Source organism: Cyclopterus lumpus, chromosome 2 (genome assembly GCF_009769545.1).
Source record: "Cyclopterus lumpus isolate fCycLum1 chromosome 2, fCycLum1.pri, whole genome shotgun sequence".
In the NCBI taxonomy this organism is placed as follows: Eukaryota; Metazoa; Chordata; class Actinopteri; order Perciformes; family Cyclopteridae; genus Cyclopterus; species Cyclopterus lumpus.
In genome coordinates this window covers 11,054,004-11,073,029 of record NC_046967.1, presented here as the reverse complement: position 1 = coordinate 11,073,029, position 19,026 = coordinate 11,054,004, and the positions used below count along the sequence as shown (strand labels likewise).

General features: G+C 45.9%; 2 protein-coding genes across 3 annotated transcripts; both read left to right on the top strand.

The window, feature by feature from the left end:
• The first annotated feature begins 332 nt into the window (after positions 1 to 332).
• LOC117742512 (cystathionine beta-synthase-like protein) lies at positions 333 to 7,239 on the top strand. Its single transcript, XM_034549958.1, has 15 exons — positions 333 to 452; positions 2,515 to 2,782; positions 2,953 to 3,059; positions 3,178 to 3,312; positions 3,426 to 3,505; positions 3,827 to 4,031; positions 4,166 to 4,257; positions 4,345 to 4,470; positions 4,578 to 4,662; positions 4,749 to 4,854; positions 5,068 to 5,145; positions 5,230 to 5,364; positions 5,474 to 5,582; positions 5,981 to 6,065; positions 6,554 to 7,239. Exons 2-15 carry the CDS (start codon positions 2,523 to 2,525, stop codon positions 6,685 to 6,687), a joined length of 1,737 nt encoding a protein of 578 aa, XP_034405849.1. The 5' UTR covers positions 333 to 452; positions 2,515 to 2,522; the 3' UTR covers positions 6,688 to 7,239.
• Positions 7,240 to 7,640: 401 nt separating this feature from the next.
• Positions 7,641 to 18,304, top strand: LOC117742370. 2 transcript variants are annotated; one of them, XM_034549645.1, is made up of 11 exons: positions 7,641 to 7,814; positions 9,470 to 9,615; positions 10,784 to 10,865; positions 11,030 to 11,165; positions 11,341 to 11,543; positions 11,647 to 11,783; positions 11,896 to 12,037; positions 12,141 to 12,422; positions 12,540 to 17,052; positions 17,083 to 17,595; positions 17,916 to 18,304. In XM_034549645.1, the coding sequence occupies exons 1-11, from the start codon at positions 7,641 to 7,643 to the stop codon at positions 17,948 to 17,950; spliced, it is 6,363 nt and encodes a 2,120-aa protein (XP_034405536.1). In that variant the 3' UTR covers positions 17,951 to 18,304. The 2 variants fall into 2 exon arrangements, with proteins under 2 accessions (XP_034405536.1, XP_034405526.1); XM_034549635.1 differs by having other exon boundaries at positions 12,540 to 17,595.
• Positions 18,305 to 19,026: the final 722 nt, after the last annotated feature.

The window sequence follows — 19,026 nt, the reverse complement described above, 5'->3', positions numbered from 1 at the left end:
GCAGTGCAAGATGAAGCATCCCAATTCCTCATAGATGAATGCAAATTATCTTAACACAAGCACTCAGCATTTTTTTTGTTTTAATACACTGAATGAGGCATTTATTAAATGGAAACGTTACAACAATTATATTTATATTATATGAATATATATTAATATGTTGGCACCATCGTGAGAAGGGCTCAAGATGTCACATACACGCAGTCAATAAAAGGTAGTTTACGTTTACCTTATTGAGAAATCTGTCCCCTGATTGGTGGAGCCTGTCAAACACGCCCTCGCTGCAGCCAATCGGAGAAGGGCCTAAAACTTTAACCACCTCCCCCTTTTCCCGAGCCCCGCGTGTCTTTGTCTGCAGACGCTCCCTCGGCATTGTTGGACTGGCTGCTGTACGTGGGGGTCCTCAGCGAATTTGTATTTAATTTTTTTAACAGGAGTTATTAAATCATAAGGTGAGTGGGAATCGACGAGTACCTGAACATATATGCGGCGAGGAAGATGTAATCGATTAATCGACTCGCGGTGATGTTCGGTGGCGGAGAGCCTGAGTTATGATGCAACGTCGCAACTGCGCAGAAACCGTTTTTCTTGCATCGTTTTGTCAGTTTATTTGGGCTTTATTTCTGCGCGTGCACACGAAACCGTGTAACTACTCTGCGTTAACTCTTGCGTGTTTTCCGTTCATAGTTCGGTTTTCTTTTATTCCCTCAAATCATTTTATTTATTTATTTATTAATTGTATTCTGACATGCACTCGTCCTGTTACATTTCTATCGGATGTTCTGGCTGCAACGAACTGTTAATGTGACCTTTTTATTTGTGAATTATTGGCATTTTGCCTTTTTTTTTTACGGCAAACTCTTAAAAATAATAAATCTACCTATCAGCCAAATGTAGTTTGTTGTAAAAAAAAACAACTAATATTATAAGAACCCGAGGAGAAAAATAAATCAAAATATATGATTTTTTTGATCGGCTCATATCAGCTTTATTATAGTATCAGTGTGTCGTCTTTCTGACCGCTTTGACTCGCATTACCATGAAACCTTTCTGCATGGTGTGAGCTCCTGGCCATGTGGAGGGTTTCCAGGTGTAGGTTTCCAGCTGGTTTACATTCTGTTTTTACTGCCAGCATTCCTGCCGCTCCCATTTGTCCTCCCATTTGTACTAGCTGAGTGAATATCTATAGGCTGCTCTTCCCCCCTGGGACCAGTTGATGGTTTGATGCTGGCAGAACACTTGTCAGGTTATTTTAAATTGCCTTAATAATCTCCACTGTGTTCATTATGCTTCGAGAGCCCTGCAAATACCAAAGGAGATTATACATCACCAAGTCTGGCAAAGTGAGAAAAGCACAGGGATTTGTCTCTATATTAGGTTTGAGCTGCCAGGCTCAGAGCAGCTGATTTCAGCTCTGGATTTGATTATTGGCGTGGTTTGTTAAACGAAACAAAAAAAAGAAGAAGTTTATCCCCGTTAACCCCCCCTGCAAGTCTTTTCTGCCATGCAGCCTGGGCTCAGTGCAGCATGTGGTCTCACACGAGGATCTCATTGCCCCCCCCTTGAACCAGATATACACCCCCTGCTCTGGCTGCAGAGATCAGATCTCAAGAGGCGAAGTAACATGTGTGTGTTGGAGTCAAGTGTCCTTTTTAAAAAAAAAAAAAAAAATGTTTTAAATGTGGTGAAAGCAAATCAAACACGAGTCATAGGTCGCGTTGCATTTAATAGAGCTTCACTAACCCCCGGAGCGGGCAGCGTTCTCTCCCACCCAGAGCTGTTTGCTTAAGAAGATGTTTTCCCAGCGTCTGGAGAGAGGTTCTAACAGCTGGCCTCGCCGTGTGCACCACGTATTAGTGAAGGGTCATCTGTGCCGGTGGAGAAACCCAACGCACGCATTAATACACTTAGAAAACATCTGTCACAATGTGTCAGTAAAATGCCAGATACAAAGAAAGCCCATCAACATTTATTAAGCTGCAAATCCACACAATTCTGGGATTTAAACTATTAATCAACGACAAAAGTAGTTTGTTTTTTTTCCTGTCAGCTTTCAAGCTCCACTTCAGTCCTCTCAGAATGAACACTCCCCGTTTACGATTATGTTGAACATTTAGTTACACATTTGTGACTTTTACAACTGGTAATGACCGGTGATTGAGTCATTTTAGGCTTTCATTCACACACACGAAGATAACGGGAGGTAGATAAGAACACAACACGCGCAGTTTGAATTTTTGGCCCCTAATAGTTGTGATTGATTTTTTTTTTTTTTCATGCATTGAATGAATGATGCAATAGGCAAAAAGGTGTGTGGGGGAAGCTGCCATAGGGCACAATGACGCTTTATTTGATTGGTGCTGGGGTGACTCGGCATTATCAGAAGAAAGGAGTGGTTCTGTGTTTGTTCTCCGCCGGCTGCTGTTTTAATCGATGTGGTGAGAATGCAATATGAGCCCTGAGCTGGCATGTGCCAACGGATGAAGTTAACCCTATTTCCTCTGCTTTGTCCAGCCTGAGCCATGCCGTCAGTCCCCTCGACCAAAGACGCCCCCGGGTGCCCTCACGCCGCCAAGCCGCCCGCCCACAGCAACAGAGAAGGCAAACTGAACGGCGTCGACAAGCTGACGCTGGCGGACGCCGAACAGCCGAACGGAACCGCCCAGATCAGCGCGAAGAGCGGCGTCTCCGAGAGGAAATGGATCCGGCCCGACCTCCCCAGCCGCTGCACGTGGAGCCTGGGAGCCTCGGCGACCGAGTCCCCGCACACGCTTGTCCCAAGGTCAGCGTGGCGTGATTATGCACACGAAAGTAGCGTCCGACATTTGTTATTGTGCGTACATGAATCTTGTTGTCAATCAAACTCACGGGGAGTGGAAACCGGCTCAGGCTGGAGGGACCAGAAAGACAAGTTGTCTAAATGGATCTTTCTCCCCGCTTTCTCCCCCCCAGAGCCGCCGCTCCAACCATCCTCCCAAACATCCTGCACAGGATCGGCGACACCCCCATGGTTCGCATCAACAAGATCGCCAAAGTGTTCGGACTCAAATGCGAATTACGTGAGTCGCGGCCAGACTCTTTGTCCCGTTCAGAGTGCCGTTTGCCCGTTGGCGCTCCTGGGTTAAATGCACCCTTTTAATTTAATCCAATACATCTTTCTGTTGTGTGTATTTGCAGTGGCCAAGTGTGAGTTCTTCAATGCTGGCGGGAGTGTCAAGGACAGGATCAGCCTGCGGATGGTGGAGGACGCCGAGGCAGCCGGCCTCCTCAAGCCTGGAGACACCATTATAGAGCCCACCTCTGGAAACACTGGTAATTATCTGCATGTGTTGCTATGGGGGGGGAAGGGAGGTATTTAAAGGTACTTGTGGTATGTTAGGTTGAAAGCAGCAGTGTTGTAAAATGTGTGTGTGTGTGTGTGTTAGGTATCGGCTTGGCCCTGGCTGCAGCTGTGAAAGGCTACCGCTGCATCATTGTCATGCCTGAGAAAATGAGCATGGAGAAGGTGAGTTACTCTTGCAGTATCTTCCAGTAAACCACGTCCTCAATACTTCTGCTAAATGCAGACTGCTAAATGCCCCGAACTGGCATATTGTTTTTGATTGATTGCTATTAAGTGAATAACAGGAAGCAACCTCTGCGGTGTCCCCAAATTCAGTTTTAAAGGTGGTTAATGTCACTCGTGTCTTTGTCCATTTCGTGACATTGCGTCATTTTCTTCGGACTGGCAAAGCTGCTGGTCACAATGTCGATTTATTTGTAAGTAAGATCACATGTTTATTTCATCATGCTCCGATTTTTTGCTCTCTTTATTTTTCCGGGCCAGGTGGATGTTTTGAGGGCACTCGGAGCCGAGATCGTGCGCACGCCCACCAGCGCTCGCTTCGACTCACCGGAGTCTCACGTCGGCGTCGCGTGGCGCCTTAAAAACGAGATCCCCAACTCTCACATCCTGGACCAGTACCGCAACCCGAGCAACCCTCTGGCTCACTACGACTCCACGGCGGAGGAGATCCTGGAGCAGTGTGGCGGTACAGAAAACCCATCTTTTAACCACCACGAGAGATCTTGAAGATTGCTATTCTCAAGAATACAACATTTACACTTAGTTGACTCTGAAGTATATTTTAATCAGCAGAGTAAACCTGAATTTTTCTCCTTAAAGGACAACTGGACATGCTGGTGGCGTCAGCAGGAACAGGGGGCACGATCACAGGCATCGCCCGCAAACTCAAAGAAAAATGCCCCAACATCAAAGTAAGTCAAATATAATACGACTATAATATTGATAACTGTTCTGTTGAGCTACTTTTGTAGATCATGAATGGTTTGTGCTGTCTGCAGATTATTGGCGTTGACCCGACAGGCTCCATCCTAGCGGAGCCCGAGGAGCTTAACGAGACCAATAAGACCCAGTACGAGGTGGAGGGCATCGGGTACGACTTCATCCCCACCGTGCTCGACAGATCAGTGAGTTCCACAAGCTTTTAAAAAATGTTGTTTACTCTTATCTCCCTTTTTTCTTACGTTTCCCTAACTCACAATGTTCTATTTCTTTTTTTTCTTCTTTCTTTCAGGTAGTCGATACCTGGTACAAGTCAGGCGACGACGAGTCCTTCAACATGTCTCGCATGCTGATGCGAGAGGAGGGCCTGCTGTGCGGTAAGTGCTCCGGTTCCCCCCACGCTGACGCCACGGTGAGCGAGGTCACGAGGTCGGCTCACCTTTTCCCCTCTTTCCCGTGACAGGTGGCAGCTCTGGGACGGCCATGGCGGCCGCAGTGAATGTCGCCAAAGAGCTGAAGGAGGGCCAGCGCTGCGTGGTCATCCTGCCGGACTCCGTCCGCAACTACATGTGAGAACCCCCACCACATGTCAAATACCCACCCGGTCTATTTCTGTAATTTCAAAATATATAAATAATGATCTTCGTGCATTGACTAACTGACAATAACGGTTGCTGTCCGATCGATTGTTGCTATAATCGGGGTCGTTGCCGATGATTACAGATCTTTATTGTGTAAACACAGATAAAGCAAGTATTGATTTTTATTTTTTTCACCTATAGGTCCAAGTTCCTGAGTGACAAGTGGATGATCCAGAAGGGCTTCCTGAGTGAGGAGGACCTCATGGTGAAGAAGCCATGGTATGTGTGTATTCTCCTCTCGTGCACGCCTCCTTCATGTGTGGACGTGTGCAAGACCCCTCTCATTGCTCTCTGTCTCACCAGGTGGTGGAACCTGAAGCTGCAGGGCTTGAACCTGTCCGCCCCCCTCACCGTGCTGCCGACCGTCACGTGTCAGAGGACCATCAAAATCCTGAAGGAGAAGGGCTTCGACCAGGCGCCTGTGGTGGATGAGGCTGGGTGAGAGTCCAGAGAGAGAAGCTGGTCAAGCGGCACGCATGTCTGGACCTTTTGTTTATTTGCTGTGTTGCGCAAAGGCTTTAACTTCAACCTGTGTGTGTTTGTACAGGTTAATCTTGGGCATGGTGACATTAGGGAACATGTTGGCCTGTATTCTAGCAGGGAAGATCAAGGTGTCGGACCCCGTCAGCAAAGTGCTCTACAAGCAGTTCAAACAGGTAAGACACTAACTTAAAGATCTCTCTTCGTGATGCTCTCTGGGTGTTTCCTAAACCATTTGAAGGATGATATTGGAGACTGGATTCTTTATTCTGATTGGCTGACAGCAGCAGCCAATGAGACAAACCAGTTCAGGGGAGGATCTCCTGGTGAAAAAGCTTTAAGCTGGACTGATTTAAAGGTTTTTTATCAAGACAGGGTGTGAAAAAAGTCCAGTTGTGATGTTTTGACTGGTTCAGTAAAACCAGATGTCTATCATTCCGCCAAGCAACTGTAAATAAAAATCATATTTTTTACTGATACATTACATGCCACTTGATCACAAGTTGCTTTAATGTCAATAAATATTGCTCGTTTTATTGTCCTCATTAAGTCTTTTTCTTTTCTTTTTTCTTAGATTTGTCTGAATGATAATTTGGGAAAGTTGTCCCGCATTCTGGAGACTGACCACTTCGCCCTGGTGGTGCACGAACAGATCCAATGTGAGTACAGTACAGACACTCAAGCCTCAAAATCTGATAAACTAAATGTGTCTGCAAAATGTTGACATGTGGCTCCCCCCAGTGGTAGTGTGGAAAATCACACAGTAGCAGAAAGCTGTGTCAAAAAGTGCTGTTGAATAAAATAAAAAAACATTATCATTCTAAACACTCAGATTAGTAGCATTTTATTTATCTAATTGTTGGTCACACAATCGCGACGAGTGTCTGTAATCAAAACAATGTGGCTGGGTTGACATCTGCAGGGTCAATGTCTTTAATTATAATAATAATAATGTCTATAATTATTATTATAATAAGTGCCAGTGGAGATCAAAGCTGCACACAAACTAACCATGACACATTGTGCAATTGCTTCTACTCTATACGCATTTTATGAGCCCACTATTGAATTAGTGGCACGACTTTTGAATATAAATGTTTTTATAAAACTGAGGGTAGTCATTCCTACCTCTCTCCTCCTTCAACAGACATGACGGACGGCTCTCCGTGTCTGAAGCAGATGGTTTTCGGGGTGGTGACGGCCGTCGACCTGCTCAACTTTGTCACGGGCCGGGAAAGGAGAGAGCGATCCATGTCGGAGTCCACCGACGAGCTGAACTGAACCGATCAGAACCACTTGTACATTTCTCCCCGCTTACACGACAAACGGCACGAAAAGTTTGGTAGATGTATCTTAAACACGGCAAATGATCTTGTGAAGGTTTTTGTTTTGAGGTTTATCTTTTTAAAAACAAAGAAAACTGATTCTTTGGGTTTTTTTATTAACCTGAAGCTCTAATAAGCTAAATATGTCTTTCCACTGTCAACTCAGAGTCTTGGATGGAGACATCTGTGTTGGGGATTTATTTGTCTGAAAAGTAAAGGATTGTTTCGCTGTGGCCTTTTGTATTATTCAAACATCATATATTATTCAAACATAAAATATATATATTAATTATCTTTCCAGTGCCTTTTCATTTGTGTTGTGCTAACAATAAAACTGTAATGGGTGATCAGATTTCTTTAACATGATGTGGTGTACTTTCCCTTTTTTCCAGCGCCTGGGGTGCAACTGTAAAGTTGCCTTGACATTTAATTCAAACTGTGTCTTAAACGTTTTGTATTGCATCTTTTTTCCTCAATGATTTAAATAAAGTTTAAAGGAATTCTTGGACTTCTTTCAGACAATTATTTGCAAAGCGACTTATTCATAAATATATATATATTATAATGTAATGTCTGTATGTATGAGATAATATGATTTACACGAGTAAACGTTTTTAAAGTAATTGATCGTTGTTAGTTAATTAAGGTGTATGCATTGTAAGCCTTTTGACAGCAGGAATGGCTGATAGTCATTAACGCGCTGTGTTTGTGTCTGCCATGTGGTTTATGGCGCATGTAATATCCTCCTCGCTGTCCCGTGGTGGCGGGGCTTAATTTGAGGCTCTCTGTTTTAATTGCGGAGCTCAGACTCCGCCCTAACGAGCCCACTCTCCGGTGCCCGCCGCATGAGTAAAGGAGCGGATCCCTTTACGTTGGCAGTAGCCAATCAGCGCCGTCAATGCCGTTGCGATGTATGTGTTGAGTGGTGGCTGCTACGAGCAGCGCTGGACGGGCAGTATGGCGGAGGAGGGCTGTGTGTACGAGTCAGAGGGGCTCGAGGAGCAGTTGGGGAGTTTATTGAGCCGTTACTCAAGTGGTGAAACACGGGCCGACAGTAAACCGTTCTGCTCTGACTTTCGCAAGGTAAGGAGCCGTCGCCGAAGTTGGTGACAGGCTTGTTGTCGTAGAAACCAGCCGTTAGCCGAACTCCCCCTCCCCCAGAACTCCCTGTTACACTAGCTAACATTAGCGGATAGGCTCGTTAGCATCCAAGCTAACGAGTCCGTAGTCGCTTTTTAAAAACAAATATATCGTCGTAGCGCCCTTTAAACAACACGTGTGACAACCCAGCTTCAGATTCAGTTCACGTTATCGAAACGTCAGAGTCAGGAAATCGGCCACATTTTCACAAATGAGGGTTCACTGCACAGCTAGCAAGATACGTCGGCTAACCGTGTGAGCCAGCTAGCACAGGATTTGCCTGCAAGTTCGCTTCGTACGCCGACTGTTTACCAAACTGTCGACTGGACAACTTTTCTGCACGTCTGTGACACGTTTGGTAGTCGTTTGACTTGAGCTGATGTGAGCTAACCTCTCACTTGAGGTTGTTATGCAATTAGTAGCCTGCGTTATGAAGTATTTGACATAAAGCCCAATCTGTGTTTGCCAAATAAACATGCATCTGTACGATGTGACGTTATAACATGGTTATAACATGATGTCCTCGCACCCTGCAGTGCTCATAACGCTGGAAACGAGTCAATGCATCTCGTGGAAAAGTGCATTGAAATGTCAGTTGGCTGGCATTGTTGGCAAATACTCGACTCACTGAAGAGATTTATGAATAGGATTCAGCCTAAAAACAAACAGTAGGAAATAGTCTCACGTCTCAAGTTTTGTGTTGACCAATCCAAATTCATATTTTGCTTTTGGGCTAATGGGATGCCACGCAGACTTTTTATTCGAGTTTTAACTCTGCATGAAAACACAGTGTGATACTCATAACAAGGGAATTTCTAAATATCAGCATTTTTTTTTAAATCAAACTAACTGAAGTTGCAATGCTTCATATTTCGCTTCAGTTTAATCTAGTAGAGATGTAGTTGTACAGATTAGACTAAATTGTTGACAGTTTACATTCACATGTTTCCAGTGATACCTTGGATCTCCACCATGAGAGGGCAATATAAACATATTGTATTTTAGACATTTGACAGATCAATAATCATAATAGTGTGTGTAAAGGAGCACCAAATGTCCTATTGTAGTTGCACACTAGTCAAAGGGTGTTTAAGGGTGAAGGTTGCAGACATAACTGTTCAGTCAAAATGTTGTCTGAACCAGGTCTCACGTCACTGTACAGTGAGTATTTGATATTAAGCAATATGATAACATGCTTGGCTCAGACATGTAGATTAATTGTATGTATTAGTTGCTGTAAGTAATTGAGGAAGCAATCTGTTATCTCATGGTGTTATCTATCTGGTTGTATGGCTCCAAGGTTTTAAAACAACGGTCCCAATCCCAAAGATATTATATTGACAAGTTATAAAATGGGAATCGTAATATTCAAAAGGCTGAAAACAGAATCGTTTGGCACTTTTGCTTGAAACTTTGACTGACCATTGCAGCTCCAATTGGTTGCTATTGGTAATATTGTATAAATGACACTAGGCTGAACCATATTCCTCTTGCATCACCAATGTACCTACAACTGCAGTTCAAACCTCTAATATCACTGCAGACTTAAACATGCTAAATGGTACAAACTGTCTTTGTTTTGTCTTTTCTTCGTGCAGCTGGTGGAGGAGTATGCCTCTCGCTGGCAGGTGCCGCTGCCTCAGCTCAGGATCCTTGAAATAGCTCTCCGCTACTTCGCTCGAGCCTCCACCTTCTTCACATTAAACTGTGATCATGTGCGACACACACTCAGTAGTCTGGCCTTGTAAGTACACAGACGCCCCCCCCCCCAATGACTTGAGTAGATTTTACTTGCTGCCACATTATTGTTACATAACCTTGCACCAGTAACGATCGTGTCAAGTGCGATTGCAATGCACCTCTTAAGATTTGCAGTAGGTGACGGAGCGATGATACCAGGCTTTCATATCCTAACTCGCCCTGTTGCCATCTCTGAATCTGTTTCTTTTTATGTCAAGTAAAATCTTCCTTTAGAGCAAAGTTTAGATGTTTTTTGAGGTAAAACCACTTCCTCTGAACCACATTAGCTGTGGCTGTGTCTATCCAACTGGTTCTTTGTAAATGTGATGCACGCCGTATTTTACTGTAGTCTTTTATTATCTGTCTGTCTTATCATTCATGCTAGTTAAATTTGAACCTGTAGTTATAACTACGATCTCGTTGGCAGTGGGACTGTGTTGACAAAGGCGTTGTTTGAATTATTGTCCCTGAACAAAAAGAAGACATGCACATGTTCTTGTCAAAGCTTTGTTCAGTTTTCACATAAGTTTAATTGTGAATAAATGAATAAAAGCCTTTATTGCCCCTTAGGGAACTGGCCTTGCACAGTGTGCCCTTGGAAAAGCACACACATCAGACATTACATACCCCCCTGGAAGAAGAAACAAACACATCAGATGTTGATAAAACATTGATAATACACTTCTGTTTTCATAAAACAAACTATGAAATAAACTGGGTGAATAAAAAAAAAAAGAATATTATAAACACAAAACAATAAGAATATTCACGTATACAATATTTAAAACGTTTGTTTTTATATATTCGTCAACCATCTCTGTCATAGTCTGGTATATTTGGGGAATGTTGATGGCAACATTTATGGAATTGAACATTGATTGTGTTCCTTGGCTCGAGCAACTCAATTTGTGAGCCAAGAGAACCCCTGGCATGCTGCCAGCTGTTGACCTTACTCCACCCATGAATCCTCCACCATGAGCCCCCGAGGGTTTCCCTCTGCTTTCCAATTAAGTGCATTCCTCTGTCTCTCTAAACCTACTCAATAACTTTAAGCTGAGTACTCGCAGAAAGGTAATTGTTTGTGGGGATGTAAACAAAAAAACTGGCTTTGATAAACTGTTTTTTAATATGTGAATTTATATAGAAGCCAAATAATGTTGATGTCCTCACAGGAGTGTTTTTGAGTTGCTGCTGTTCTTTGACCACAAGGACTTCTGTCAGGAGCCACTGAATCGCTTCACTGTTGCATTCCAGGTGAGCATGATGTGCAGATCACCTTCTCAGGAGAACAGTGTTGTTTCTTGTGTGCTCTACCTCCTCAGAACGGTTGATTTTACTTAAAACCATTCGGAACATTATATTAAGACATGACGGTTCTCTTAATATATTCATGGGTATTTGTCCGTGTGCTCTTTCAGGAATGTTACTCGGTGCTTGCGAGGCATCAGAATGTTCACTTGCTTCAGGTGGAGCGTTTGGTGCGGGGTGGTGGGCCCTGGGCCGGCCCGGCCTTACAAGCAATCCTCAGTGAGTCCAGTTTACCTCAGAGTGAAGGTAGGTCACGTGGTATTGCGCATCGGTAGTAGTTGTAACGCTGATTTCAAAGCGTCTGCTAATCTCTGAAGCAATAGCAAAGCAAACCTCTCTCTCTCTCTCTCTCTCTCTCTCTCTCTCTCTCTCTCTCTCTCTCCCCCTCCCCCTCCCCTTTGGCTTCTTGGCTGTACCTCAGTTGACGGGTGCATCAGCTCTGAGCTGCCGGTGTTCTTTGAGCTCCGGGTGCGCTACCTCTTATCCTGTGAGCGGGTCAGTGAGGCTATGGCCCTGGCTGGGTGTTGTGCTCGGCATCCCCCAGCAGGACAACACTTGTTCTTCCTCCAGGTCTACCTCACGTGGCTTTTCAAAACCTCGCAGCAGGACCGCCTTCACAAAGAGGTGGGTGGGTGAGCTGTTGTAATAGCTGCTTAGCTACCACACAGTGATGTATGAGAACCATCTGTGGATGAAACTGATGCTTTCGCTGTCCTCTGTTTTTCAGGTGGCTGAATTTAATGGTAAAGATGCAATTCATATCATCTGTAGTTTGGAGTGTGAGGAAAAGGATGAATTGCTACTAGCCCTCAGCAGAGCCTTCCTCTCCCAGCAGCTGCGAAGGGGTGACATGTACCATTTGTGGTAAGTGAACTCAAATTGACGCTCACGTAATGTCAGTTTTATAAAAACAACGCAATCACGCCTCCCCATTTATGAAATCATTAAGAGCCATTTTTAACTCTGTCCTTTGCAGTGATCTTGTCTTTATATGGAGTAAACTTCACAGTCGGTTGAATACATCCAAGCAAGCTCTACTTGAGGAGAGTCATCAGCTGATGTTGTCTGCCACCAACGTCAACTCAATCTTCCCATTCATCAGAGCCCTACTGGAAGAGGTGAGAGATTTCAACTGCTGTGCATATTTATTTTTTATCAATTTGAGTTGATTGGTTTAGATGCATTGAATTGATATTCAATCTTTTGTTTGTATCTCACTAGCTGGGTGAAGATGGTATCCAGTTCTGTGTGGAGCTTTGTGCTAATGCCCTGGGGTCTTGCCTTCCCTGTGATGTCATCACCAAGTCCCTAATCTACAAAACCATCACCAGCCTGCTCCCCAATGACCTGGAGGTTTTCCGGGCGTGCGCTCTTCTGATCTTCTTCCTCGAACGCACTGTTGAGACCTACAAGTTGGTGTACCTTCTTTACATGCATCCCGATCAGGAGTACCACGTGGAGTACAGCCCCATCCGAAATCATGTTCGCTTTGAAACCCTGCAGGTAGCGCACCTCTTAAACAACCTGTAAAAATGCATCGTGGCATTTAAGACGAGCATTGTCGCTTGTCATTAATCCATATTGCGGTACCAAAACATTTTCTTTTCTATCTCTCCTCAGGTCTTGAAGAAGGACCTGTACTTTGACCCAGAGTTTTGGAACCTCATTGCTTTGCGGACCAACTGTTTGAAGCTGATGAGCGAGAAGGTGGTTAGTGGTGACCTCGAGGAGATCATGGAGGACGAATGGATCCTGAGCTATTGCGCCAAAGAACCTTTTTCGCGATCAAGCTCATCGGCATTTCAGAAAGGAAGTAAGGGGGCAGCAGCTAAAAAGCGGGACCATAAAGAGGACGGACGTCACGACATTGACACTGCATCCAAGAGATTAAAGGCGAGCCCAGGGAAAACACGGCTTGATGTTGACCACGCCGGAAAGAAGAAAGGCAGCCAACCGTCATCGTCACCTGAACCTTTGAGGCGTTCGTTTTGGCAGCTAGACAGACTGCAGGACAATGTAGCTGTTGGGTTTGGAGATCTTCGACGCACTACAAGACTCTCGGAGAAGAACCCACCAAAACGGAGGATTAGACAACCCAGGTGGCTTCTTGAAGACTCAGGAAATCTTGGAAGGAATAACGTTCTTTCAAAGATCAAAAAGCATGGGTTGAAACATCAAAAGCACCATGGATCCAATGTCGTAAAGGGGTCAGAAACTGTCGAGTTCGAGAACAATGCCAAACACAAACCTTTAGTAAACCGTCATTTAATGGCAAGACAGAATAGCAGCAAGCACCAGAAGGGGTTTACATTTGAGCCCCTCAAACCAGCTACCCTTCCTCAAGTAATCCTTGAGCTCTCCCTACCAGACAATGAACTGCTGGGAACGTTTAATGAGGACACCTGCAACCGACAGAGGGGTTTCCCTCAAGTGCTTTTCTACAGACCGACAGTGAAGGTTCCCTCCACGTCCGAACCTGCGAAGACCGTGCACCGCAAAGAAGTGATCCTGAGAGCGCGGGATGCGGCCATGTTTGCACAGCAGTTGCACTGTTACGCTCGGCGGCCGAAAGGGAAAGGCACCAGGCCCAATATTCAGGGCTCGGTTTCAACAATCACACGCTCCTCGGTGCAAGGAAGTCCTCCAAAAGATCCAGAGAGAGAGCTCTGTGACAAACCTGCCGCCGAGACTAAAGGCGGAATTACCCAACACGCACCAGAAGCAGCCGACGTTACACAATCCCCACCGCTGGAAAAAATCCCTCAAGCTCAAACGACAAAAGCAGTCTCTCGAAAGATATTTTCCGAGAGAGAGCTCTCCGAGAAGTCTGCCGCTGAGATGAAAGTCGCCAATGCGTCACAGACATCGGCAGCGACTGAGGTTACAGAAGCCCCAATGTTGGATAAGGTCATCGCTTCAGCAAGAGAGCACTGTGACGAGTCTGCTGTTGAGATGAAGGTCACGATTGCCTCAACGGCGACTAAAGTGACTCCGCCCCCAGGTTTAGATAAAGTGTCTAAAGCTTCAAAAACCACAACTTCCGCTGAGGTTTTGCAAACTTCCCCTCTGGTCAACAATCAGATGGCAGTTCTTGATAAAACTACTGATCCAACACAGTCTCAAGTTGTTCTTAGAGCAGGGAGGCAAGAACTGAAGTCACTCTCTTCTCAGGCTGAAACTGGCACAAATCCTGTCGTCCAAACAAAAGCAGACGGCCCAAAGGTGCTCGCCGCCGTTGCCAGCAGCCTCTCTGAGCTGGACGTTACAGATGTTTCCCCCAAATTCCCAAAAGGACACGTGCCTTGGGAAAATGACACAAGTGGAGGAACAGTGGGCTCTACGTCTACTGATCAGGACGGTATGAATGACATATCTGCTCTGAAATTGGTAACAGAAATGCTAACTGAACTTGAGCCTGAGCGCAAACAGCCGGCTCCAGAGGACGGTACGTCCGAGGAGCCAACATCTGGAAGTGATTACAAAGTTCCTCGCACATTACAAACTACCTCCACCTGTTCTTTAGTTGCTGATGTCCAAGGAAAGGAGGAGGAAACTCAGGAGTTTGATCCAGAAGCACCTGAGGACGGCGATCTCCCAGAATCGGAGGAATCCAAGTTGGAGTTCTGTTGTACTTTCTGCAACAAGGTCTTTAAGGGAAGTCGTGTTGTAGAACATGCTATGTTCCATTATCGTAAGGATGAGTGCATGTTCTGCGGGACGATGTTCAAAGATGATCTTCTGGCCATGATGCACCTGTCTGACCACATTGAAAAGCTGAAGAGGCTCAAAGAGTTGGAAGGTAACAATGTCCAAGAGACCAAAGATATCTCCACATGTAAGACCTCTGTCAAAGCAAAGACCACAAACCTGTCTTCTGAGCGCCGGAGCAGTGGGAGGTCGAGGACATCTACAGACTGTCCTAAATCAACGAGCACTCCACATTCAAGCCCATCTGGGTCCAGACAGTTGAGATCCAATGACAAGCCAGTGGATGAAAAGAAACAAAACGTGTCAAAGCACCTTGATAGTCAAACTCCAGTTCACAAGGTAAACGGGCATATTGGGAAAAAGAAAGGGCTTGAGGTACAGGAAAGGGACACCGTGACTTTGGAAGCTGACCCGCCACTGACACAGCAGGAGATCCCTCAAGAAAGAACAACAGATGGAGAAGTAACCTCCAGGTTGCAGGAAAACCAGGATGCAGAGATGGATTCCTCTGCAACATCAGCGGTCAGCTGTTCCAAGAAGACAGAATCACCGCAGGTCCGGAAGACGGACGCCAAACAACGTGAGAAAGTTGTTGAGGAGAAACACGCGGAGCCACAAGAGAACGTTTGCTGTCCTGTAGAGGGTTGCAGCTGGTTTAAAGACCGGTCGAAGAAAGGCGTCGCACTCCTTTACCACGCTCTCGAAGATCACGACGGCGAGGTCCAACCTTTGGAAGTGGCATTCCGCGTAGGACACGGCAAATGCAGTAGTTGCATGAGGGTCATGTGGAGTTTCGAACATTTTCAGCATCACGTTGACAGACACAGACTCTCTCCTCGGCATCCTTGCCCTCATCAGGGATGCACGTCCAGGTTCAAAACTGGAATAGAAATGAGACGCCATGCCAGGAGGCACAGCCCGCTGCAGGCGGTGTGCTGCGTCCCCGGTTGTTCTCAGCTATTTATTTGCCTCTGGGCGCTGAACCTTCATGAAAGAGAGCACTATGCTTCCAAACCCACCAAACCGGACAAGAATGCAAACGAACCAACGAACGCGCCGAATGGAAAGAAACAACCGGGTCACCGGCCAAAAGATGCAACCGCTGCTGCAAACAAGACCGAGAGTGTGAATGCCGACTGTAAATTAGGAGGAGAAGATGCAGAAAAACAAGCTCCTCTTCCCACGGTTGTCGGTGCATCCCCGTTGAAAGAGGAGTCGAAAGAGCGAAACGAGACCAAGGATTTACACGTCCTGAAGAATCTCTCCAACAAGGACACTTCCTCACAGCCCGCCGGCCCCAATCTGAGATTAAGGCAAACATTAAGAAAGGTGACGAACGCAACCAAAAGTCACAAAGTCATCTCGTCGTCGTTGTTGAAACTGAATATCAAAGTGAGGCACAAGTTCAAAAAGAAGCAGGTCAAAGGAAACACGAAAGGTCCGAAAAGAAGAGGGCGTCCCCCCAAGTCAAAGGAAGCTGTGCACGATGAAAATACTACTGATGGACAAAACAATCAAACTGTCCCAGAAAAAACGGGCCAGATCGCAAACCCCCCTAAAGCCGCAGAGGGCTCAAATGTTGGCGACGGCTCGAGGGAAGAAGAGCACGTCAAAGATGTCGTCAAAACTACAGACATGTCGATTAACAAATTAAAGTCTAAGAAATCAGTAAACAAGCAGATGAAGAACAATCACGTGCAACAAAAGGACATTTTAAATGACCCCCCCACAGCTGTTATGACGGCAAACGGTTTAAACCAATCAATCGGCACCAGCTCGGCAGACGACACGCACACTTTAACAGCTAAGAAACTACATAAAGTGAAAAAACGCTCCACTTCGAAAGAAAGTCCGACCGCTTCTTCAGACTGCAGCCAGTCGAAGAAGCACAAGGTTGCAAATGGCGACGCCAACACAAAGATAATCATGAAGAAATGTCCTCTCGGCTCTGCTGCCCCGGCTCACGGCTTAAAGGAGAGAACCACCTCAGGAGAGAAAACACAGGAGGCAATGGGAGAAAAATCAAAGAAATCCCTCGTGAAAACAGAAGGAAGGAAAGAGAAGAATAGTCACAGGGCTTCTTTAGACTCGGGCCAGACGAAAAAGAAGCACAAGGATATTAATAACGAGGACAAGAAGAAACTAAAGGGAAGACCGAAGGACGCGAGCAAAACATCTGCCCTGAAAGAGAAAGCCAAGTCGAAATCTGGAGCCCAACCGGTTGCGGCTCGAGCAGCAGCCGACTGCTCTCTGGACGCAAAAGGAGGAGCAACGGATGCAACGCTTTCCTCCGTCCCGGCTGCCACAGCTAGCGGCTCAAACGACACCGAAGAGAACACGCAGAAGGTAACGCAAAGGGGAGAATCCAAGAACCCTCACATCACCAAAAAGTCAGACCCCAACGGAGCAAGCGAGAAGCGCAAGAACGGCGAGAAGAAAGACGGCGAGAAGAAAGACGGCGAGAAGAAAGACGGCGAGAAGAAAGACGGCGAGAAGAAACACGCCGATCAGGGCGCTCGACCGGCGTCCGAGAGGCCGGAAAATCCCAAAGCCTCCGAGGTGAAAGCGGAGTTACTTCCTGTAGGTGACGTGGGGAAAACGCCACAATCGACACGTAGCAACGTCGGTTACTCTGTCGTGACGAACGGAAAAGCAGCGCTGGAAGATGCCGAATCTTCAGGGTTAAAGGACGCTCTCGCAGGCTACGGCAACCGGCCGTACAAGCGTCCGCCGCCGACGGCCTACCTGGCCGAGAAGTACATCACCATGCCGAAGCGAAGGAAGGAGCTGTCGGGTCACCAGTCGCCCCAGAAGAGCACCCTTCCTCCCGAGAGCCGCGCGACGAAGACGCCGCAAAGACGCCGGTGCGCCAACTGCTTCGCCACGTTCAACAGTGCCGAGGAGCTGCAGAGTCACCACCAGCTGCAGAAGTGCTCCAACCTCTTCGGGTTCGACTCTGACGACGAGGGTAAAAGAACTTGCATTTAATAGTCGACATGTGTCTGAGAGATCCATATATAGACATCGTCCCACCAGGTGGAGCAGTAAGGCCCCTCCCAGTTTTAGAGACACCTTTGAAGGGCGTAAAGAAATTGTCTCATCGGCCTTTTATAGTGAATAAAATGGGCAATATTTAATATCAATCACTGGCATTAAGGCAATAGATCCCCATTTAAAAGATAGCATCTTTACACGTAGTCTTCAAATGTAATACACACCTCAAGTCCAGCATGTTTTAATGTGTGCAAGCGTCTCATGAGGTCGTATTCTCTCTCTTTCCGGTTTCAGGGGACAGTTTGACGGGTCCAATAAAGTCAAAGTGAATTGGCGTTTTGGACGCATCGTAAACCCGCACACCGGACGGACCGGCGCTCTCCGGACGACTTGCTCGTCTCCGAGGGCAACGACGCCGTTCATCTGGAGACCCGGGGAAAAAAAGTGTGTGGGGGGGGGGGAGTCGCCCGACTTTCACTGCAGCGTGTGCCTGTAACGCGAAGATGGAGAACTGAACTGAGTCCCAGTCAGACCGTTGCCAGAGAACGGCGAGTACTGAAGTGCCTGCTCTGGAGCCGCCGCGCTGTTTCCAGCTGCTTCCCTTCGGGGAGCGGAGATTAAGAAGTGTGGCTTTTAAAAGTCTGGACTCTTGAAAGCTGTGAAAAGAAGAAGAAGAAGAAAAAAAAAACACTGACGCAAGACGCCGAGGCTGCTCCTGCTATCACTAGGATGCATATGTTTCACATCAGTAAGCCATACGATGCCATTGTTTGCTTTTTGCACTCAATTTCTTTCTGCTTAAACCCTCAAAGTGACTCTAAAAGTCACGCTATTTTTAACATCTTATGGTTGCGTGTAATTTTCTAGAGTTGACGTTCTTTGGGGAAAAGTTATGTATAATTCTTGTTTAAATACTAATTGTATTTCTTATATCCCTATGGGCTTCATTAGGTCTGCGCTAGTCCTCGCCTTGAGTAACCAGTAGGGGGCACTGCCCACCAATCTCTGTTAATAATGTTTTTCCTCTTGCAAAGCATAAGATGTTATAAGTTGCTCTCAACTTAAATAGTTTCACTGTATTTATCACTGGAGGGATTTGAGAAAAGGCTTCCAGTCACCATCCATCAAGCTGTATTTCCTTTAGCAATAACTACGACCAACTAGTGTCCCACTAATATGTTTTGCTCATGATCATTTTGAGTTTATTCTGGCTCGTATTTTATATTTTTCTCATTTAAACATAGATTTGTATCTTGACTGAAGTGTCCAAGACCTTAGAAACATTGTGATTTCTCTTTCCTTCAAAGAGAAAGTAATAAACAACCACAGTTTTTAAAAGGTTGTTACCGGGGAGGGCCTGCGGCTTATATTTATTTTAAATTTTATTTTTTATCTTTTGTAAATA